Source organism: Thunnus albacares, chromosome 6 (assembly GCF_914725855.1).
Source record: "Thunnus albacares chromosome 6, fThuAlb1.1, whole genome shotgun sequence".
Lineage (NCBI taxonomy): Eukaryota > Metazoa > Chordata > Actinopteri > Scombriformes > Scombridae > Thunnus > Thunnus albacares.
Window position 1 is genome coordinate 36,190,229 of NC_058111.1, and position 24,813 is coordinate 36,215,041.

The 24,813-nt window shown below is 44.1% G+C and overlaps 1 protein-coding gene across 3 annotated transcripts in view; it reads left to right on the top strand.

Moving 5' to 3' along the window:
• The window catches only part of ngef (neuronal guanine nucleotide exchange factor), a 61,944-nt gene that overhangs the window by 29,972 nt on the left and 7,159 nt on the right, over positions 1-24,813 (top strand). For all 3 annotated transcript variants that reach the window (XM_044355134.1, XM_044355136.1, XM_044355135.1), the window contains 3 exons: positions 661-750; positions 22,076-22,239; positions 22,386-22,544. In XM_044355134.1, the coding sequence (XP_044211069.1) occupies positions 661-750; positions 22,076-22,239; positions 22,386-22,544 (413 nt within the window). The remainder of the gene's footprint in view (positions 1-660; positions 751-22,075; positions 22,240-22,385; positions 22,545-24,813) is intronic.

Genomic DNA, 24,813 nt, shown 5'->3' on the forward strand with positions numbered 1-24,813 from the left:
AACTCTTAATCATAAAAGTAGATGGAGATATTCTGTTTATCCTACTTTGTAGCGTTGTCCTCGGGTGAACTGGTGACTCAGCGGTCCATCCGCTGGCATCAGAGTGGTTGAAAAACCAGCTGTTCAATGGCTGTGGGGTTTCCCAGTGGAGTTTCCGCTCGTGCGCGTTGCGGGAGCCTTAAGACAAAGCGTTGTTTTAACGGTTTCTTTAGGTGATTCGAATCACCACAGGGTTTAACTCTTAGATGAGGGAGACAAGACTGATCTGATATGGTTGTCTCTGGTAACACAGTGTGTTGTCTTGATACGTGGAGAGTGGGTCGTTTCATCATGAAGCCTCCTATACTGACTAAATAACTTGAAAAATTATTTCACTGGCCGAAACAAAATTATACTTCAAGTCATTTAGCACAAAAGTCCGTTCAACTGAAGTTACAATACTGCACTTAGCTTAAAAGAAAAGAAAGTTAACTTAGGAGATCATGTGAAACAGTAGGAAAAAATACAGAGGGAAAAAAGTACTGGTTTAAGTATAAATATATAACTGTTTTTGAATGCATTTCATTACAATGAAAATCAAATATAAGATATAAAAAGAAAAAAATAAGATATGATGTTCTAAGGCTATGGACTGATGGTGTATATTTGTGTCTTCCTCAGATTGTGAAAGAATGTAATGAGGGTGTGCGAAAAATGAGTCGCACTGAGGAGCTTATCAGCATTGAGAAAACACTGGAGTTCAAATCCAAGGTAAACTAATTCTTTCAGTCTTGCATTATCAAGTTTGGACATACTTTCTTATTCAGACTTTTGACTGGTACTGTAGTTCTGTTTTCATGATGACAAACTGCAAATTTTGGGGCCTCTGTGTCCATCGTATTTTTGTTGTGGAACTCATGATTTTTCTTTGCCTGCATCCATTTCATAATATCAAGCCTCGATGCATTCTCTATAGACTGTCCTTTGAAGGAAGCTGCCTGTGAATTGGGACACAACTATTCTAACAAGCAGATGGTTCCACTTGGTTCCACTTTTTGTTAAGATATATAAATACGTAGTTTCCATCCTTTCCAATTACTTGCCTGAGTATACTGTCATGAATGGCTGTTATCCTGCATATTGTATATACCATGACAAGATTGGGGGGACTCATTCATATTTTATATTACTCCTCATCAAAAGTGTTATGAAGTTACTGTGTTACAATGTTACAATTTCATTTAGCAGACACTTTTATCCGAAGCAACATAGAGAGATAATACAACACAAGCAAGGATCTGGTCAGGAGAGTAAGTGTCTTAAAGCTAAGTTCAAGTCCGATAGGTCATAGGTGCCAACAGGCAGTGCACAGAGGCAATACATGGACTGCATAGAAACAGAATTTTTTTTAAATTTTTTTTGTTTTTTCTCTTTTCAGTCCATCAGGTGTGGAGGTGTTTGCGTAAGAGCAGGGTTTTAGCGTAAGATCTTTCTATAGAGGGGTCTAGAACTATATGTCTGGGCCATGGTAAGAGGAGCCACAAGGAGTATATGCTGTCAGGCAAGAAGACGCGGTATGCCCTTGTGTTGGCCATGTTAGTAATGATAGCAAACTGTGTTGTTAATAATAAAGTAAGTCCGACTGAAGATGAAATATCTGTGCATATCAAATGATATTAAAATATGACTGCAGACACTTTAAGAAGTTTGTCAGGGGCACCGTACACCATGCTACCTTAGTATTGCTAGTAACACTGATGCACTTAGCTGCCTCCCACTACAAGAGAAATGAAGTGGTCTACCGCCAGAGGATATTGTCAATGCTGGACCAGGAGCAGTGACCCAGTGATAACAGCAGAACAGCTATAGAGATGGATAACTAAGGACCCCATATTCTCGAAGATTTTTAATTATATCCTGAGAGGATGGCCAGATAATTTCAACATAGACTTAATGCCTTACTGACAGAGACAACGTCAACTAACTGATGTCTTGACATGATGTCTCTGGGATGTGGGGAGCCTGTGTTGTGATACCAAAGATGGGATGAACTCCTGTGATGGAATAGCTACATCTCATCTGTCACACCCAGGGATGAGCCACATGATTGTGGTGGCCTCACATGGATGCCGATATAGAGAGCAGGAGAAAGTCATGCATCACATTGCCAGAGAGGACCACAGAGAGGCACCTGCAAGTGCACCACTCCAGCCATGGGAGTGGCCTGACAAGCTAAAATGTTCCTGTGATTGTGATTGGCACCCCACTTCCATCATTCAACACTCAAAGTAGCCTTCATCATCCATCATCATCTTATCTGATATCTGATACCCCACTTAAAGCAAAAAGTGGAGTCAAAACAAATATGTCAACAAGCTTAACATGACATGGTAGACATGTGGACCAACTATTCAGCAGACAGGAGAAAGAGCTCCTGGAACCAATATCAATTTTGGCAAAAGAGGAGTACCTCACCACCACCAATGACAAATGTAGTGCCACAGGACACAGGTACTACACAAGCAGAGGACAATGTTCTGCCTATTGTGAAACATACTAAGGAAGGCAGTGCAACTGGTGGGTCATCAACTTAAGAGTTGCTCTGATCTCAAATAAATAGGATACCACTATCCAACATGAAAGACCTTCCAAGGTAAATGACACATTGTCAAAAGCATAAATTAGGCATTAAAAAGTATACTGAACAAGCTTTGGTACAGAAAAACAAGTGAAAATATATGTTGTGTTAGTATTTTTAGTTTGTAAGATAAAGCAAATCAGAGGGAGTCCAGCTAATTGTTGATCAAAGAAAATGTATCTTCTTGTTGTTTAAAGAAAAAACATGTTTTGAATTGGGCTGTTGCAATTGAGGTCATAAAAAACACAACTGAATTCAATTGAATTCATTTTAATGACCACACAACTAAGCTGGTGGAATTTGCTTCTGGTACAGTCCATACAGTTCCATCAACAACATCGCACAGACTGCATAGCCTGCCACAATCATAGCTACAATCAGAAATCAATGTCCGTATTGCAGTGGGGGAAAAGCTGTTTTTGAAACTGTATGTCCTGGTTGACAGAGATATATAATGCTTCCTGGAGGGTAACAACTGGAATTGAAAGAGCTGGTTGAGTGGCGTCTGAGATGATTTTACAGGCTTTTTACTGTTCATTTTGTGGATTTTATTGATGGAAGTGGGGTGCCAATGATTTTAGATGACTTATTAACAATCCACTGTCTCCACTGTCTTATGTGAGTCTGGCTGCCCTTATTGTTGTACCAGACTGTTATGGATGTTGTGAGGACAACGTCAATTATTGATGTGTAGAAGCGCAGGAGGAGGTGTTGTCTCACTCTGAATTTATTGAGCTGACGTGGAAGGCAAAGTCTTCGCCGGGCTTTTCTGATGATATAGTCTGTATTGATGTCCCATTTGAGTGTATGGCAGATGTGGGTGTCAAGAAGTTTGAATTAAGCAATGATGGATATGAGGTTTCTGTTGGTGATTATAGGGGTGTGATAAAGTGTGATTGAAGTCAATGATAATTTCATGAATTTTGGATGAATGTGCTGCAGATTTTTGTCTGTGCACCACATAACTACTCGATTAACCTGTTTAGGGTAGTGTTTTTCATTGTTATTAGAGATTTGACCTACAATGGTTATATCACCTGCATACATGTTAACAGAGCTGTGATGGGATGTGAGTTGGTTAGTGTATAGTAAGAAGAGCCACGGAGAGAGCACACAGCCCTGAGGGGTTCCAGTGCTGAGGGTCAGGGGATGGGATAAAGTGTTATTCATCCTGACCCTCAGGAAGTTATGGACTCAGTAACAGATGCAGGGTAGGCTTGGACTGGCAATCTAGCAATTCTGGCAAATGCCAGATGGGCTGGCCCACTCACTGGGCCACAAGGCCACCAGCAATGTCGGAAAAAAATTGTGGGAAAAAAAGTTGTCAATAGGCTACCTATAGTGTAAGGCAGGTGCAGAAAGTGCTACTGCCGTCCTCCCCCCGACCCCTTCAAGTGGATGAATCCATCAATGTAATATCAGAGGTCCAGAGGGAAATAATCAAATAAAGAAAGAATGGAGTTACAAATGTAAAAAGGTCCCAAAAAGCGAATAGGTGGAGTGGAAAAGGTCAGAGAGAGAGAATCTCGAAGCTGATGATGCAAAATGTTTTCAAGGAACACATCAAAAAATATCGATGCCACTGCCACACAAAATCCTGTTAGCATTAGCATGCATAGCTGCAGTGATAAGTAAAATTAAATTTAATTGTATAGCATCTTTCACAGATACAAAATCACAAAGTGCTTTACATTAATGAAAAATACACTATTAAAGGCAATATTAAAATAGCAATGACAACAAACAGCGCAGGGCTGACAACAGCAACAACAAACAAATGAAGACAGACACATAAACACGTACAAAAGTTCTATAACACAGACAAGGAAATAAGCCACCATTCAGACAGGCTAACCAAATGCCTGTCTGAATAAAAGCGTTTTCAGCTGCTTCATGAAGATGTTGAGGTAGCCTTTCAGCCAACCTCCCCGAGTTGGTTGATGCGAGAAGAACGAAACCACAGTCGAGTAATGTCTTTGTAGCAGCTGCATTTATTTATCGAAGATCTTCGGAGAACACTTCACAGAAAAACCTGCATCTGGCAAAGCGCCCTGTGTTCTGAGCTTTTGTCTACGTGCCAGAGCATTTTATACCTTGTTTTCACCCCCTTTTTGGGTGTATCTTTTGTTTGGACCCCAATTGGCTCTTTGTCTATTATTTCTCAGAAAAGGAGCTGTTTTCCTCCTTCACTTTTCACCCCAATTCACCACCCACGCTTAAGGTTATTTTTGTCTCCCGTATTCTGGTTTGACCTGGTTTTCTATACGCTCTTAATCCACATTTCTAACCACATCCTTCGGCAGGCGCGCTTATGCACCTGCTGGCACGTTTATGCGCACATTGAACTTTTGACTTCTACTTCTTGCTTATGCATCTGCAGACACAATACTCAGAACACGGTGAACTTTTAACTTCTACTTATTGTTGCATAACTCATCCTGTTGACAGCGACAGTGGCAAGCAACGGACATGACCTTTCAATATCACTTATCAATTGAATAAGGCATATAAAACATACTTGGTTAACATAAGTTTAAATCAGCATTGGGATTAATATGACAATGTGTGTTTCCCATTACCTCTCACAATTCCCCCTTTTGATCTCTACTAAAGAGATCACTCATCTGCCCCATATGGTCCTTCCAAATCTTTCAGCCCCAAGGGACTCCCTTCAAGGAGTGGCATTTGGTATGGTGGCGGAGGGGGAACGTCTCCTGCCCTTTTAAACTCTGCCTGATAGTCCATTAGGGTTAGGGCTCTTTCTCTCACTTGTCTTGGTACGAGCTGCATATAGTTGTCTTCTTGTTGTTGGTCGGATGGTGAGTGACCTCTCCTCTTCGGGACGTAGGGGTAGACTGCCCTACGCCCTACGCCCTACAACGGCTACTACGTTGTGTGTTGTCAGTGCTTGTAAGCCGTGTCCCATCACTATGAGAGCTGTCTTTTGAATCAGTTTTGCCAACCCGGCCGCATTTTTTGTGCATGTGGGATGTCTTTGTTCCATGTTGTCTAGCATGACACTGGCGTACATTAATACCTGTCTACCTCCCCCTTCCTGGAACAAGACGCCGTTTACGACTTTCCCTGTTCCAGAAACATCCAAATGGAAGGGTGCAGTGTAATCTGGTGTCGCCAAATCTGCTGCAGCTGCCAGAGACTGTTTGATGTTGATGAGCGCTTCTTCGGCCTCTAATGTCCAATTTATGGGAGCTGAGAGATAATGCATCCCAGCCTCTTTTATAGTGTTTCGCAAGGTCTGCGTAAGCCCTGTGTAATTTGGGATGTAATGTCTGCTGTATCCGGTCAGACCAAGGAACGACAGCATGTCTTTGACTGTACGAGGCTGTGGGTGGTGAAGTATGTTGGCACGATGCGAGGGTGACAGGCCTGCACCCTGTTGTGAAATAACTCAACCTAAGAAGGAGACCTGTTTCCTGACCGCTTGTAATTTAGCTCTACTGACTTTGAACCCATGCTGTGCCAAATGAAGAAGCAATACACGCGTGGCCTCCAAACAGGAGAGGGCGGTTGGTGCTGCTAACAGGAGGTCGTCAACGTACTGCACGAGTGTTACACTTTCCGGCAGTGGACAGGTGAGTAATACGTCTTTGAGCACTTAATTGAACAAACCAGGCGAGAGAGCGAAACCCTGTGGTAATCTGGTGTACCTGAGCTGTTGTCCTCTGTATGTGAAAGAGAAAATGTCTCTACATTCCTCTGCTAGGGGAAGACAGAAGAATGCATTAGCTAAGTCAATGCAGGTGAACCAGGAGTGTTCAGGAGACAGGTTAGTTAAAGCGACATAGGGGTTAGGTACAGGGACGGTGGGTGTCAACAGGATGTTATTGATTGCTCTGAGGTCATGCGCCATACAGTATTTACCTGTATGGCGAATGTGATAGGTTGACAACTCACAAACCCAACATCCGTTGGCCCCTGAGCCCACAAGTGTGATGGCATGGTTTCAATTACACCTGCCGCATCCGTATGGTCTGTTCTTTCCCTGCCATGATGTCTAGAGATTTGCGTCGCCTCTAACAGACAATGATCAACAGCGGTGACTTTTATCCTGTATGTGTTGCTAGATTGTGAAAAACTAACTGAGGGTATTTGGGTGTTCTGCCAATCTGTGGACTGCACAGCTCTTTTGACCATGCCCCCCAGCTCCCTAGCCTCATGTTCAGGGTGAAGCGCCAGAGAGACATGCGGAACGGCTTCATCATTCATCCTGTACCATTGCTTCTGGTCTGTGGTGAGGTGCACTGCTGCAACTACACCCTCTGGCACTATATACAAATCACAAGTGTCTATTTGCCATTCCTGTCCTGCTAACTGTTCCTGAAATTGTTCTTGGTACCAGTTTGTCTGGTTTCTGTCATAGAACAGGGTGACATGTGGGGGGTCGAGGGGAGGCATGTAAGGCTCAAGAGAAGCGATCCAGGGCTTCCACACCATGAAGGCAGAGAGGATGCCTTTGTGTTCAGGTGTGTCGGGGAGTACCCGTCCCCAGTAAATCTCGGCTTGTTGCTCTTCTATGGGGCTTATGAGGTATTGCCCCTGTCCTGTTCCTGTGTTGCAATGCAGTGTCATGCCATCCGGCAGTGTGACCCTCAGCCCATCCGGACTGCAGAGAATGGAGGCGCCAAGTGGGGGTTGTGGTCCACCGGATTGCCATCCTTGCTTGAGAGGATATGATTTACACCAATGATTGGGGTCCCCGCAGATGTAGCATCCCTCCTCCCTCTGTTTGCGCGGGCCGCCTCCAAATCCGCCTCTCCCGAAGCCCCCGCGTCCCCCACTCGACCCCCGTCCATATCCCCCCTGATACATCACAGAGGAGAGCCAATCAGGTGGCAGGTCCCTCCCTTCTCTTTCCCTACATGTTGGTTCTCTTTCCCACGGTGGAATAGGGAAGAGATCCGGTGTGTCTGACGGGGCTGCTGCCACCATAACCTTGTTACTTTTCCCATCTTTCTTTTTCGCTTCGTTAACTTTCTGTCTGGCCTCCCCTAGCTGAAACTTAAGGAGCTGGGACTGCAGATATTTAATGGTGGCGTTTTCTTCCTGAACTTTGTCTAGAGCTCTGGTCAAATGATGTATGAGATGTTTCTCCCAGGTGTGGGAGTCACACCCCGCCATGTCAGGGTTATCTTTCATGGCGTTTTTTACTGTCTCAGGAATTCCTTCTAATATCGCTTGTCGATACCACTCCTGCTGAACTTCTGGTTTACCTGGGTGACACCCTGTCTGTTGGGTCCACATATCTTTGCATTTGTCCAAATATTCTCTGGGGTTTTGTTCACCATCCCACTTCATCTTGGGAACTGCAGCAGCGTTTGGCAGGGGGTATTTGTTCCTCAATGCTAGTCCTATGTCATCGACTAAGTGTAAGAATGGAGTGTTGTCATCCAAATGGTGCGTTTTAGCTTCCTGCTCTATGTCTTTTTTGTCTGCGCTACTCATGCATCTGCATCTATCCAGTTTCCCTAACCATCTGCCTCCTCCTTCTGAGATAGGTGGCATCTTATCCACAATAGCCTGTACATCCCCTAATCCAAATGGTCTGTACTTTTGCCCTCCGTTCCCTGCTGTAATTAAAGGCATCACAAAATGCTTGGTTTGTTTGGGGTGCGGCCTAAGGGACGGTGTGCGGCTGTGTACCTCAATCTGTTCCCTTGTCTTCTCCATGTCCTGTCGTATGGCTTCTAACTTGCTCTCTATCTCTATTTGTTCTGATAGGATGTCAAGGCGTTGTGCTAGTCTTTCCTGTACCTCTTTCCCATCTCCCCGCCATGTGCCTGTCAGTGTGCCACTCACTTCCCCTGGGCTCTCATCTTCACACCATTTGCCCTCTAGGTGGAACGTTAGTTCTCCATTTCCCTGACACAGTCTGCTCTTACTCAAATATGGGGTACTCTCAGCCCTCTCTTTTCTTCCCTGGAAGGAAAGATCTGTCATTTGTCCTATATAATCTTTCACGGTGGCTCGCTCTCCCTGTCTTCTCGAAAACTCGATAAGCTCTTCCTCCTCCTGTCTCCATCCCTTCACTGCTCCTTTCCCTCTGAACACAGAGACGAGGGCAGGGCTAATGAGAATGAATGCAGGGCAGGTGTAACGAGGAGTACATGAACACACAAGGGGGAAACAGAGTAACAGAAAACCAAAACCCAGAAAACACAATACTCTAAATCACAACCCAGCATTAATCAAACTGTCCCCAGAATGTCCCAGAAACTGAAGCACACAACACTACAAGCTAACTAATAATGCAGTCCTCTAAACTCACCACCCAAATCATAACAAGCAAAACCATATGACTAGAGGGACCTGACAACAGAGGTGTAATACAGGAACCCCCAAAGACCACAAAGTCCAAAAAAAACAAACAACAACAGTCCAGGCAGGATGTGACAGAGCCTCACTGGGGAACACAGTCCATCTCCATTATATAGGATTTGGAATTTATTGCTCAGCTGCAGAGTGTCCGATGGGTGCGGCTGGAGGGAGCATTAAGCCTGACCCTTGCTGCTCCTGACCAGGACCCACAGCTCTGATTTGTACGGAGTGGAGGAGGCTTGGGACTTTGGTTAAGCCCCGAGGAAGGGCCAGATGTCATCAGTCGCGGCTAGAGCATCAGTTACAAGAATTGGCTCAACTCCGGTGGTGGCAGAGCTGGACCGCCATGCACAACAGCAGTCGAGCACTCAGTGGATGGACTGTCACAGCAGGAGAAGGAGGAGGAGGAGGAGTTCACTGTCGAGAGATGTTTGGCCTATGCAGCATCAGCAACAGGCAAAAAGCCCAGGATTAACTCATCCTTGCTTTTGTAATGGGGGACTATATTAACCTCACAGTTTATAATGCCCCCGTTAAATTTCTTTTATATGGCTGACAATAATGATAGCCTACAGTCTCTGCGTTGTTTTGTGATCATGGTGGTGAACTAACGGCTGACAGTTAGCAGTTGACTTCAACAAAGACACACAAACCCTCCGCTGTCAATTCAATGATGACCTAACCCTTATCTGGGGGATACAAGCCCGGTCTCAGTAAAACTATTGATTATAAATAAAATCATAATCAAAGGAAACTTACAATACTAATAAATGATTTCTGTGAGGAAACTTAATAACCGTTAAATAACAAATTACACAACCAATGGTCTAACCTTGACCAGGATCAAAGACTTACTATATTACAAATTACATAAAAGACACTATTGATACAGATGAATCAGTACACATAGATAATCGCTCTGAATGTCAGTATAGTTATAATTAGTAATTAATTCTCTCTTAGATCAGCTATACATTAATATATACAGGTTTCCATTTAACAGTCATACACTCACCTGTGGGATACAAGCCCGGTCTGGCTTGTTCCCTCGGTGATGGGCTTTATAGCTGCATTGTTACCAAGTATTAAATATGAAATATAAGATAACAGCATAAAAATATGAAAATAACACAAATATGTACACCTTGCAACTATTAAATAAAGGTAAAATTACTGACAAAATTATATTCTATATTATAAGATTTTAGCTATTAGACATAGTGACCATTAAAGCTCAAATGATGTATTTAATGTGACATGCAAGAGACAAATGTAATACTTTTCAGGTCCTGTTTCAGCCGTCTGATACCCTCAGACAAGGCCTGCTAGCAATAGCAACCAAGTTAAAAACAAACCATGCTAAGTTGTTGTTTCTTCAGTGTTCGTTGGTTGAGGAGGTGTATCCCATTGCCAAATTTTCCATGGAGGTCTCCTCCACTCCATGGCAAAAGAACACTGTGATTAAAACCATTAAAAATGCTGAATAAAACAGTCACACTTTAAAAGTCACTGTTTCTATGATGCTGTTTGGCAAGCGGTAGCAAGCAGAGCTGCCAATCACATTTGCATAGATTGCTTCACTGATATTTTACCTGATTAAAATCCTTCATCCAGTAAAAGATACAGTTAAAAACAACCAATATCTAAAAAATGTTTTGTAAATATGTGGCTTCAAACTAGATAAGAAATCAATTAATGACAGCATTTCTGGTGGACAGACTACATGCAGATGCATGTGCAGGACCCTGAGGTTGAGGTTGCACATTGCAACCAACTGATAACATTAACAGTCTACCATCAAATGAAGAGGAGGAGGAAAGAGTCTGGACAGATGAGCAGGCTGATTCCAGTGGAGAGCATGGGCAAGAAGAGGAGGCCGCTGCCGAGGATGAGTGAAAGGTGCATGACAACCTCCAGCAGGTGATACTGCTAACGTTAGCTCATGTAATGACAGTGTTAACAGCGGAGCTCCGGACCTGACCCTCTCCATTACGCAAGTGGCATGCAAGTGCAGCTTTTCAACTTTAAAATTCATCAATAATATATTACAGAGCACTACATCTTGAAGTGTTCATGCTTATGGATACAGAAAAAGACATTCTTTGGACACTGAAATAATCGACGAGATGGTAGAGAAGAGTGCTACTTTAGGCACTTCTCACTGCCTAAAGTAGGACATGCTATTCTATTCGCTGCTTAAGGCTGCTGTTCTATGCTGTTTTTTAAAAAGATGTCAGCTGATTAGTCACTTTGGGGGCCCTATGTTAACCATGCAAGTGCAACGACGACAACTGCAAGGTGGTAGGTCTTAGGCACACGGACTGTGTGAACATCTCCATGTGTACTTGCTTTTTTGGTTAATATATGTGCAGCACATCAATTTGCACAAGGGCAGGGTGAAGGTGAATATAGATCAGTGGGTGTGGTGATTATTAAATACTCTCTCAGCTAGTCACATCACTGCTCTCATAGCTCTGGAAGAGTTGTGCCAAGTATGTCTGATACACCAGAGCTAGATCCAAATGCACAACTCACAGTCAGTTTTCAAAAACAAGGTCTTTACTCAGGCAGGTTCGGTACACGGGCAGGCAGTCAGAGAAGGCAACAAGACAAAAAGGGCTAGGAAGAGGCAGAGTCAAAAAACAGATCCGAGGTCAAAAAACACTAGAAGACTATAACAGGGAAGATAATGCTGGAACGCTTACGACAAAGGGCTAAGACAAACTGGCACAGGGAGCAGGGATCACACAGACTGAATATACAAGGGGAGTGAGGGTAATGAGACACAGGTGGGAGACATTAGGGGATGATGACAAGGACAGGAGCGGGAAACACACAAGGGCAGGAGGTGGATCTGAAACAAGAGGGGAGTTAGAAACCAAAATAAAACAGGAAATGCAGAACTAAATGGGAAAGAAAAAATAAAACATAACCTAAAGACAGGATGAGTTATGACCGAAGATCAGGGTGGCACTGGTGAAAGTCCCATATGAGGCCTGGATCCAGGATATTGCAGGATGGGACCCACGACCGCACCTCAGGACTGTAACCCTCCCAGTCCACGAGGTACTGACGGCCACACCCCCTGCAGTGGACCGGCAGAAGCCGCCTGACAGTGAAAGCCGGGGCCCCATCGACAACCCGAGGGGTTTGAGGGGGTATGAAGGAGGGAACCAGAGGACTATCCTGGACAGGTTTGACACGAGAAACATGAAAGGTAGGGTGAATTCTCCAGGTCCTAGGGAGGTTGAGACGGACAGCAGCAGGGTTGATGACTCTGGATACAGGAAACGGTCCAACAAAACGGGGTGCCAGCTTACGTGACTCCACCCTGAGAGGAAGATCCTGAGCAGACAGCCACACTATTTGCCCTAGCTGGTATGAGGGGGTTGGAGACCGCCCCCTGTCCGCAGCCCTCTTGTTCCCAGCTGCGGTCCTTGTCAACTGAACAGTAGGGGGAACAAACAGCCTGTTCGGGGGACAACCCTCAAGAGCAGGGACACCAAGTCCAGCTTGCCTAACTTGGTCCTCTACTCCCCATGTGACAGCCCCAACAACACAGGAGGATGGCAAGATATTAGAGGGGCTTTGATAAGAGGGTGCAGGGTCAAATTGCATTTGGTTTAGTGTTCCTGGATCCAGGACAATAAGACAGAATGAAATTGAATCGATTAAAAAAAGGGCCCACCTTGCCTGCCGGGGGTTGAGCCTCTTAGCAGAGCGGATGTATTCCAAGTTCTTATGGTCCGTCCAGATGAGAAACTGCTACTCAGTGCTCTCTAACCAATGCCGCCACTCCTCTAGAGCCACCTTAATAGCCAGCAGCTCCCTGTTGCCCACATCATAGTTCCTGTCTGAGGGGGACAGTATCTGGGAGAGGAAGGCGCACGGGTGGAGCTTGTTGTCCACTGGGGAACATTTGGACAAGACCCCTCCTACTCCCACATCAGAGGGGTCCACCTTCACCACAAACTGAAGGTGAGGGTCTGAAAGGGTGAGGAGGGGAGCTGTGGTGAAGCTGGTCCTAAGTCTCTGAAACGAGGGTCCACTGAAACCTGACATTAGGTGAAGTTAGTGCATGTAAGGGGGCAGCAATGGAACTGACACCCCTGATGAAGTGCCTATAGAAGTTAGCAAACCCCAGGAAACGTTGCAATTGTTTCCTGGAGGTGGGAGTGGGCCAATCAGACACAGCACTAACCTTGGAGGGGTCCATTTGGAGGTGGTCCTGTGAGATAACGAAATCCAGAAAGGAGACGTAGGTGACGTGGAACTCACATTTTTCAGCCTTGATGAAGAGCTGATTATCCAGGAGCCTCTTCAGAACTCGACGAACATGCTGTACATGAGTCTCAGGGTCAGGGGAAAAGATCAAAATGTCATCCAAATATACAAAAACAAAGTCATTTAACATCTCTCAGGACATCATTGACCAGGCTCTGGAAGACAGCGGGGGCATTAGTTAGTCCAAACGACATCACTAAGTACTCATAGTGCCCACCAGGAGTATTGAAAGCAGTTTTCCAGTTATCCCCCTCCCTTATTCTCACCAGATGATAAGAAGTTTGTTAAAGATCTTAGCTCCTTGCAAGAGTTCAAATGCAGATGAGATGAGAGGGAGGGGGGACCTGTTTTTGACGGTGATCTCATTCAGACCACGAGTCGATGCACGGCTGGAGGGGCTTATCCTTCTTATCCACAAAGAAAAATCCTGCTCCTGCTGGAGAGGAAGAGAGCCAAGTAATCCCAGCCTCCAAGGAGGCTGAAATGTACTTGTCCATGGCCTCACGTTCCAGGGCTGACAGGGAGTATAGGCGACCTTTAAGGGGAGAAGTTCCTAGAAGCAGGTCAATAGCACAGTCATAATCTCTGTGAGGAGGAAGGGAGGTAGCTCTGGACTTGTTAAACACCTCCTTGAAGTTATGATAACACTGGGGAACCTTGGATGAAACAGGATAATCAGAATTATTCTGGTCTAACAAGGGCTCTGGACTAACTGGTGAGGGCTGAACTGAACGAGGTTGAGACCCTCGGTAACAATGAGAGGGGAAACGGTCCTTGAGACACCCCTCCCCCAACCCATAATCTCCCCTGTGGCCCAGTCAACTTGAGGGCAGTGCCGAGATAACCAAGGGAACCCCAGAATGAGTGGGTGTAACGGGGAGCTATAGAGGTGGAAACTAAACTGTGCAGTGTGTCCCTTAGCTGTGATGATCTGCAGAGGCTCGGTGCAGTGAGTGACTCTATGTAATCCTAAGCGTTGGTCTCTAGGGGTTTAAGAAGTTTAAGTTTAAGTTTTTTAGCAAGTTTCCAGTCCATAAAACTCTCATTAGCACCTGAGTCTATCAACACTTTGAGCTTCTCTGAGAGCACAGGGGAAATTACCTCTACAGCAGTTAGAGATCGAGGCTTATAGTTAGGAGTGTTAGTTTGGCTCACCAGCGCCCTCCTCCTCACCAGCGAGCCCAGTCTTTTAATGGACAGGCCAAGCTGTCCACAATAGATGCACCGCCCCTCCTGCAGACATTGCTGCCGTTCCTCCAGAATCAATCTGGTGCACCCCAACTGCATGGGCTCCTCTGACCCACCGGAGGGTGCTGCTGCCTCTGGAGGTGGTGGTTGACGCGGAGAGGAGCGGTGGACAGAAGGCCCCCTCCAGGAGGGAGATGAAAAGGACAGACGGGCTTGCTCCCTCACTCTCTCAGGCGGTTGTCAATTTTGATAGCCAAGGCGATGAAGGAATCCAGGTCAGGGGGGCGCTCCAGGGAAACCAGCTGGTCCTTTATAGCATCGGCTAGCCCATGGTGGAAGGCATCGAACAGGGAGGGGACATTTCAGCCACAATCAGCCGACAGGGTGCGAAACTCAATGGCGTAGTTAGCAACCTGGCGTTTACCTTGGGGTAGATCCAACAGAGCCCTGGCGGCATATGGGCCAGGGGTCGAGTGGTCGAACACCTTGAACAGAGTTGAGGTGAAGAGGTTCAGGGAATGACATATGGGGGAGTCATGAGCCCACTCTGCCGTAGCCCATGCCTCTGCCTGCCCAGAAAGATGAGAAAGGATGTAGGCACAGGAAGCAGGGAGCAGGGATCACACGACTAAATACACAAGGGGAGTGAGGGTAGTGAGACATAGGTGGAAGACATTAGGGGATGATGATGAGGACAGGAGTGGGAAACACACAGGAAAAAACAATACATAATCTTAAGACAGGTCTTTATCTTTTGTTTTTTCTTTCCCATTCTGATGAGTCATGACACCAATCACAATTAAACGTGATGACGACAGCTCAGCAAACAGAAAGCTTCTCTTCAGGAAATGTCTGGATGGTTCAGCGTCACAACATGAGCACACATCACTACAAATCTGCACCCAAAGAGTAGTTTTTTCATTAGTTAGTTACTATAATTGGTGGTCAAAGCTGGTCATTGCACCTCCACAAAAATACAGCTCTGGGGCTGCTCTTATAGGGCAGACATGCTGCTGGTCACAGCCTGACAATAAAAGTGAATTAATGTTTAAATAGTGTCATAGCATGAATTCCTTACTGTTAAGCCTGATGTGTGAATTGCATCAAATCAGCTGCAATCGCAATGTCGGTGATTTACTAGCTCTCACATTTCCAGATCATTGTAGGAAAGCTTGCGTCCAGTGTGAAAATTAAGTTTTAGCTATTTTGTTTCATGATGACAGCATTGCATTTTGTCATAGGCTACATTCATGACATAATCATATGTCATGAATGTAGCCGTTGAAAATTACAGATTGTAGCAATAGTTCACTGAGAGTTGGGTTGCCCATATCAATTGTCAAATGAATAAAATCCTCCAAGTGCACCTTTTGGGGTGCCCACTTTTCCTCTCGGCTATTTCTTGGCCATTTATTTATTTTATTTTATTATTTTATGAAACCCTGTAAGTACGCCGGTTATTAGGGTGTCAGTTTGATATCTGTTGTTTAGTTTGTGTATGTTATAAATAGCCTGATATTGCGACAACCACAACACCCTCAAATATAGATAGTTTATTAAATGCCTGACCAGAGAGAAGAATACTTTGGATCATTGTCACACTGCAATCAATGTGCCTACCACTGTGTCCCCCATGCTACACTCCAACCATGTCATGGTACACCAGATCCCTGTATACAGGCAGAAATTAAAGTTCTGTAAACCTGTGGTGAGGATATCTAAGAAGTGGATCAGTGAATCTGTGGACGACTTCCTTGAGTATTTGGACTGTAAAGACTGGTGTGTTTTCAGGACTGACTCCAACAGTCTGGATGAGTACACAGAGGCTGTGATGTCCTACATCTGTTTCATTAAGGACAGCTGAATACCAACATGCACCAGGGAGAGAACAACAATGACAAAACCCTGATTTACAGCTAAGCTTAAGCCCCTTTCACACATGCAGTTTATCCCTGAAATGTTCAGGGAACATTTCCTGCATGGGGTTTTGTGCGAATGGGAGCAGGGATCAATATTCAGAGAAATCTGTACCACCAGTTTTCCACTTCAAGTGTTAGTAACAATTCAGGGAAAATGCCAGTATGGCTGTGAATGAAAGCACTAACATTGCAGGGGCAAGCACGCAAAGGGTTATGTTCATCTGACAAAAGACATTTTCATCTGGAGTGAGTTATGACGTATTTGAATCCATGACTTATTTACAGTTGTCTTGCCAATGCTTTTGCAGGTGATTTGATAACTAACAAGCAATACAAGTTCTTTTGTTTGCAAACAAGTTATTTTTTCAAGAATGGTTGGAAAATGAACAGATCAAGAAATAAGGGAGAGGGTGAAATTGATAGAAAAAGAAAATAATAAGAAAGATAATAAGTAGGGATGCACGATATTGGATTTTTTTGCCAGTATCGGATATGCTGATATTTCCAACTCACTGTGGCCGATTGCTGATACTGATACATGCGCCGATACCGATATATGCCGATTTTTTTTTTTTTTTCCCCAGATGGCTGAGGAGACTGTTATGCATGCAAGCATAGATTGTACTAAGTATGATCGAGAAAGACAATATATGAAGGAAGAATTTAGGAAGCCTTAACACTTTAATGAACCAGCCAAGTGGGTGGAGCAGTAGAGTTTTCATTGAGTTCATTAGACAGACAGGATTAATGTGTAGGATTTAATCTCTGGTCCACACTCCGGAGCAGAGTGTGGCGGTAATGCACCTAATACGCTGGTTGCCAACTGCCGTTATAAACCAAAAAGATTTTTTTTTTCCAAACAGAGTGGTACATCCTGTCAGCCGAGGTGTTTCCTATCTGTGCAGCGGAACTTGGCAACTCCTCAAAGGACTGTATCTCCCTGATGGTGCTTCTTCCACAGGCTCCACTTCACTCAAGCTGCCTGTCAGACCTGCTGCTTCTTCTCACTTTAACCTGAATAACAAACCTGGGCTCGATGCTCTGGTTGGATCTACATGGAGAGCCAGGGCTAACGTTAGCTGAGAGGCTAGCAGAGCGCTAGCCGCAGCATGACCAGAGGGAAGCACAGCCAGCTAGCCTCCCAGCTAACGTTAGCCCCAGTTCTGCATGTGTATCCAACCAGAGCACTGAGCCCCGGTTTGTTATTCAAGTCAAGGTGGGAAGAAGCAGCGGGTCTGACGGGCAGCTTGAGTGAAGTGGAGCCTGCGGAGGAAGCACCGGGACTGTCAGGAAGAAACAGTCCATCAAGGAGCTGCTAAGTTTGGCTGCACAGATAGGAAACACCTAGGCTGACAGGATGTACCACTCTGTTTGGAAAAAAAAATCTTTTTGGTTTTGGAGGCAACAAATCGGCCTCTCATAATTGGCAGAAATGGCCAGAAATGCCGATTTCATTTTAGAACTTTTATCAGCCCATACCCATGACGCGCCGATAATATCGTGCATCCCTAATAATTAGAGATGTGTTCTGCCACATACATGCTCATCCAGTCTTGCCCCATCTTCTTCTTCTGTTGAGTTCTATGGTGGTTGGTATCCATAAGTGTTGCATTACTGCCATCTGCTGGACTGTCCCTTGCCCCATCTATTCCGGCATTGCCATGGCATGTGTGAAAAGACGCAAGACAGAAATGTTCCTGAATGTAGCTGCATGTTTGAATAGTGAAAATCACTATCAATGCCTGACAGGTTATCCAAATAATTTAATGGGAACTATGTGTGAAAGAGGCTTTAGACAGCTTACAGTTGGAAAAGGAAGAGGCATTCAGGAGTGGGCACAGGGACATATTTAAAGAGTCAAAATACAGTGAAAGAAGATAAATGACTATACCCTGAGAAACTTCAACAACAGTTCTCAGCTAGTGGCTCTGCTTCTGTCTCAGACAGATCACCAACTACAGACTTAAAGCCCCCCACTCCAATAACAACTTGTACCTGGCCAACAACCTGAATGAGTTCTACTGTTGATTTGATAGATAAAGGGAAAGTCTTGACACCATCCCCCTGACTCCAGCCATCAACTCCATTCCACCACTTCTAGTTCCCCCACTACAGTTGGGGCCTAGGCCACTGCTATACCACCCACTTCAGTGGCCCCCTCCTCCCTTACCACAGTGACAGACTCTATCCTGAAGAGGGATGTTACCAGGCTGTTCAAGAGATAAAAGCCCCTCAAAGCAGCTGGACCAGACTCTAGGGGCTGGTATACTCCTTCAGACATGCTTGTCAGATGGTCCACTATAGCTTAGCTTTCCAACAGTGGATTGGAGGGGCAGTGCAGGGCAATTTCTGTAACTTTCCAAAACTGAAAAGCTGACATTCACACTTAGTAGTGATTGGCCAGCTGTGCAGAGGTGTGAAAGGAGCCAGGGTTTGAACTTCTCTCTCTAGCTCTCCTTTTACATTCTTGAAACAACTATTTCAGTTTTATCTGAATAATCCAGTACAACATTGACTGCCTTCCAAGAGAGACTGTCTGAAAATATGACATGTTATCCCCGTATATAAACATTATCATGTCTCCCCTATCCCCCTCTCCTCTCCTTTGAGATTGGCTGTTCGGGACAACTACAAACACGTTTGAGTCTGACGTAGCCTGACGAACCTATTCTGATCATCCATTAATTTAGTTTAAGTCTCTCCCTCCACCCTGAAGCTTTGTGCAGACCGACTGTCTCCAGTATTCACAGACATTTTCAGCAACTCACTGGAGATATGCTGTGTGCCAGCCTGCGTCAAATCCTCCACCATCAGCCCCATCCCCCTAAAAAACGAAGGACCACAGGACTTGAGGACTGCTGAATTCATGCCAAATCACGCATTGCTGTGAAAACACCAGTCCTCCCATTCATTTGAATAAGGGGAGTGGCTGTGGGGGTGGCCTAATTTTCTGATTGTTTCGTGGTGATTGGAAATAAAGACACACCCTCCCCCACACTGCACTTCTGCACAAGACCAGATTTGGTCTGAATACAGCCTTAAGGAAGTCCTTTGAGCACCTTGTGCTGTCCCACCTCAGAGCCATCACAGACCCACTCCTGGACCCTCTGCAGTTTTCCTAAAGAGCCAACAGGTCTGTAAATGATGCAGTCAACATGGCCCTCTACTTCATCCTCCAACATCTGGAGTCTTCAGAAACCTACACCAGCATCCTGGTGGATTTCAATACTATCGTTGTATGTTTCTTCAGCAGGACAAGCTATCCAAGCTGAGCGTGCCTGATTCCACCTGCAGGTGGATCATAGACTTCCTGTCTGACAGGCGTCAGCATGTGAAGCTGGGGAAACACATCTTCGACTCTCTGACCATCAACACCAGTTCCCCTCAATACTGCGTCCTTTCTCCTCTCTCTTCTTCCTGTACACCAACCGCTGCACCTCCAGTCATCAGTCCATTAAGCTCCTGAAGTTTGCGGATGACACCACTCTCATTGGGTTCAACTCTGGTGGGGATGAGACCGCCTGCAAGTGTGAAATTGACCCTCTGGTGACTGGGTGCAGACAAAACAAATTGGAACTCAATGCTCTAAAGACAGTAGAGATGGCTGTGGCTTTCAGAAGAACCCCAGCCCCAACTGCCCCCATCAACCAATGTGAAAGTCCTTCCACTTCCTGGAACCATCATCACTCATGACCCCACGTGGGAGCTGAACATCAGGCCCCTCACCAAGAAGACACAACAGAGGATGTACTTCCTGTGGCAGCTGAAGTTCAACCAGGCAAAGTCAGTTATGGTGAACTTCTACCCTGTTATCCTCACATCCTCTGTCACCATCTGATTTGCTGCTGCAACTGTCAAGGACAAGGGCAAACTGCAGCGTATCATCTACTCTGCTAAGAAGGTGATTGGCTGCAACCTGGCATCCCTCCAGGACCCTCAGGTGAGCAGGAAAGATTATTGCCAACCCCTCACACCCTGGACATAAACTTTTTGAAGTTTCTCTCTGTCAAGAGGCTGCTTTCTTCCTGACTGTAGCTGGCCTCATCAACAAGGTCCCCCTCATTGACACGGACACTATCCCACCCGTGGATGTAATTCCTGTATTTATTATTATTTGCACATTGCATATACTAATTGCACTATGAATATTTGCATATTCCCGATCAATATACTGTATGTATATTGTAAATTTCTATTTTATATTTATTATGATTATTTGACTTGTGGTACTTGTATTTTCTCTTACATTGTGTAAGTACTTTTATTCTCTCTTAATTTGTATATTTTGATTGTTATGCACCACAACACTAAGGCAAATCCCTTGTATGTGTAAACGTACTTGGCAGTAAAACTGATTCTGAACTGTTAAGGATCCATTAGGGGAGTACAGCAGGTTTTCAGGTTAAGGAGGGTCATAATGACCACAGATGTTAGGGCAATTTGTCTAAAGCCATTGAGGCAAGAGATCTTGATAGACTTGGGCATATGGGAATATGTCAGAGACCACAGTGGCCAGTACAGTAGCGCAATGACGGAGTACAGCCTGGCTGATCCTGTCTGAGCAGTCTTCAAAGCGGCTCTTCTCTTTGGATGTAAAATGGAGTGGAATGCTAGGGAAAAGAAGGGGTTGGTGATGGTACTAGGGATTCTTCAAATCTCCCATAGAAGTGGTTAAGGTTTTCGGGGGGTTGATTGTCACTGTCTGGGATGGTTGTAGGGCTTTGTTTGTAATTGGTGGTTGGATTTTTTCCAGATTATTTTTTATCATTTGTTGCAATTTGTAGTTCTAGTTCAGTGGCATAGTTGGACTTGACTTTTGACAGGGGTCTAGGGGTGTCTGGTACACCAGACACCCCTAGACCCAAACGCACGACTCACACAGTCAGTTTCCAAAACAAAGTCTTTACTAGGCAGGTTCTGTACACGGGCAGAAAGTCAGAGAAGGCAATAAGACAAAAAGGGCTAGGCAAAGGCAGAGTCAAAAAACAGATCCAGGGTCAAAACACTTGAAGACAAAAACTAGGATAATTATGCTGGAACGCTTGTGAAAAAGGCTAAGACGAACTGGCACAGGAAGCAAGGATCACACAGACTAAATACACAAGGAGAGTGAGGATAAGCAGACGCAGGTGGATGACATTAGGGGATGATGACAAAGACAGGAGCGGGAAATACACAAGGGCAGGAAGTGGATCTGAAACGAGAGGAGAGTTAGATACCAAAACAAAACAGGAAATGCAGAACTAAATGGGAAAGAAAAAACAAAACATAACCTAAAGACAGGATGAGTCATGACAACTTTTTTGATGGTATGCCTTAATTTGTATTTTGCGGCCAAGCACTCCTTATTGCTGCTAATGTAGGCACAGTTTTTCCCTTTTCTTAACTTTTGAATTTCTTTTGTGAACTAGGGTACATAATTTTTGAAGTGTTTTACCATTTTTGAAGGGATGCAGAGTCTTTCACAGAAGTGTCGCTGTCAATGTCACTGTCACTGTGTCCATGAAGCTGCAAATAAATCTATCAGAGTTGCACAAGATACTATTGGGTTTCTTGAATTTCTGAAGTGACCAAGTGATGTATAAATTAGAGCAATTGCCAGGCTGTTCAGCATTATGCAGGAACTATAAAATACAATTTGTTTTGGAAATGGAAACGTGGAATGGAATGGAAACATGACATTAAAACTTATATTGTACCCTTATCTTATGACCTCTGTTATCCCCTGTAGTCTGTGCCCATCATTTCCCACTCACGCTGGTTGCTAAAGAAGGGTGCAGTGCAGCTAATGGCAGGGCCCAAGAGCACTAGGACCATGCGGAGCCGTAAGCTCTACCAACCAGTGTACTTGTTCCTTTTTAACAATCTACTGCTGGTCACCAAGCGCAGTTCTAGGTAAGCATTCAATAAGGTATTCTAACTATGAAATCTTTATGTTTTAACAAATTTCCTGTTGTCTTGTCAGTCTCTTCATTCAAAAACAAATCAGTGAATTGTTGCACTGAATTCAGGGAATAATAATTCAGTCAACTTGTTATCAGTGGGGACAAGTTCCAGGTTCTGGACTCTTGCACGCGGGCCATGTTGAGGACTGAAGATCTTGAAGACCAGGGCCAGCTGCTGGCCAATGTCTTTAATCTTAAACTGCTGGAGAACCAAGAGGAGCGTCCTGTCAGCTACATGCTCAAGACCTCCAGTATGTGAGTACCAGAAACAGAATCAGCATAGGATTCCACTTTGTGGTTGTGAATGAAATGTGGATAAAGGTAATGACAGAAAATTAAGATCAAAGAGGTAACTTCATCATCGATCTGAAAATTGATCTATTTGTGGATGACGTCTAAAGAGACACAAAACTTAAACCCAGCAAAATAGATGGGGTTCTGAGTGATGTCATCTTGACATGCAGATGCACAGTTGTGACAGAAATGTATGCAATGTATGCATATGTTGTGGCAAGGAAAAAGAACTTGAATTGACATTATTTTATTGAAATCTCAATGACAGCAGACACAACACAAGAATATCGAAAGAGCTGCACTGCATTTGTAAACTAACAATAAATTAACTTATATAAATACATACAAATCTCTTCGAAAAGACAAAAATTATGAAACAAGATAGTGTGTCATTGCCACAACTTAATGCTGGCAAAGGGATCAATATGTCACAGGCATGACATAATGATATCTTGGTCTACATTTTCATGGATTCAAGATTTAGTTTTTTGTTATTTTCTTGTGTATTTGCATACACAAAAAAACAAATGGCTGTTCCTCCTTCCTTTAGTTCCTTCTGATCCCACATCCATCTAGTACAAGTAAATGGGTGTAAAAAAGGGTGCAGAAGACAGCTCTTTAAAATCACTAAAGCAACAGGATTCATGAGTGATTGGCTGAGTAGCCAATTAGGACCCCACAAGAGGGAGGCTGCCTCTCATTATATTTCTCCAACTATCAACAATTGTTGACTATTGTTAGAAAAGCCACAGCAATGGATACAGCAGTACTCACAGCAACAGCAGTTACCTATAGTCATAATGACAATCACAGCCTGTCAGAATCACAGCCATGGTAGCAGCTGGTCATAATACAGTGTAGAGAACTAGTATTAACAGCCAGCCACAGCTAAGGGTGCACCCACTGGCACTGTGGTCACAACCAGCATCTGTAAGTGATACAGATACAGATTTAAAATTGATTTGTGTTACAGTACATACTGGGGACATTTCCCACATAGCATTATCAGATACAGTACACTTCCATTTGCACAAATCCATCCACCAAATTAATTTTTTTTTTTTGAAAACCCGGTCAGTTACTCTCAAGGGACTTTCCTCTGTGTTAACCCATGCCAGGGCACAGGAACCAGCTGTGACTTCTGAGGGGTTTGAGCACTGTAATATTTTTGCTCCATCCCACATTCCTAATAGTAAAACTTCATATCAATTATATCTGATGTTGGTGACTGAGATTAGGCGTCTTACTGTCTGTCATAATTGATCAGGCAAGTTAATCACTGTCAGTAAATGGTCAAAGTCACTGCTCAGTGACATGGAGGCAGGAGAGAGGGAGATAGCTGTATGCCACATACTCTAAAGCTGTGTCACTGATATGCTCTCGTTTTATGCACAGTTGGTTTGGCGTTTAATGACCAAAGTGATAAAACAAAGCTCTCAGTGGTTTGGTTACAGTTTGTCTAACTGAAAGAATGAATGATAAAGTGTGTGTTCACTGAAAGAAATTCCTATGCAGAACTGATCATATTAGCAACATTTCAAACTGTAAACAACCACAGTCAATATGTTTCATCTCACTGATCAGAAAACCAAATGGCAACATGAGATGCTGAATGTGCATCAAATGATACTCTAGCTTTATATGACATATTTAACTTTACTGTAGCTCAGTTTTCTGTTTTGACACAGAATAAAAGAGCGTACAGGATAAAGAATATTGCCAAAGATGGCATGAAAGACATGATTCTGATGCTACTATTTGATCTCTTTTTTTACATAATAAAATAAGGTGGAGAATGAAAAAATATAAGTCCCTCCCCAGCTCTCCCAAAAAACTCAAATCCTCCCTTCAGCAACAATAAAAATGACAATGTTCCCCCTTGTAAAGCGAATGCACCTCTTTGCCATTCAAGGAAGAAATCATAGATATACCAACATGTATATAGTGCAGTGGTGCTACTTATCATTGAATCTATGTGTCAACGTGGCCACCACATTGGAACAGGGTAGCTGCACCTCGGAATGCATACAACTGTGGGAAAAGGTCGACTGATTCTTACAATTATCATTATTCACTGAACTGTCGATTTTTTAGCAGTTTGCGTTCACAAAATGCCAGCCATTCATGTGTATTTCAGATTGCTTAGCTGATCAAAAATTATTGTTTTCATACCAAAGTACATATGTACTTATGCAAAAATAAGCTGGTATAACTACAATAAATCAAAGTT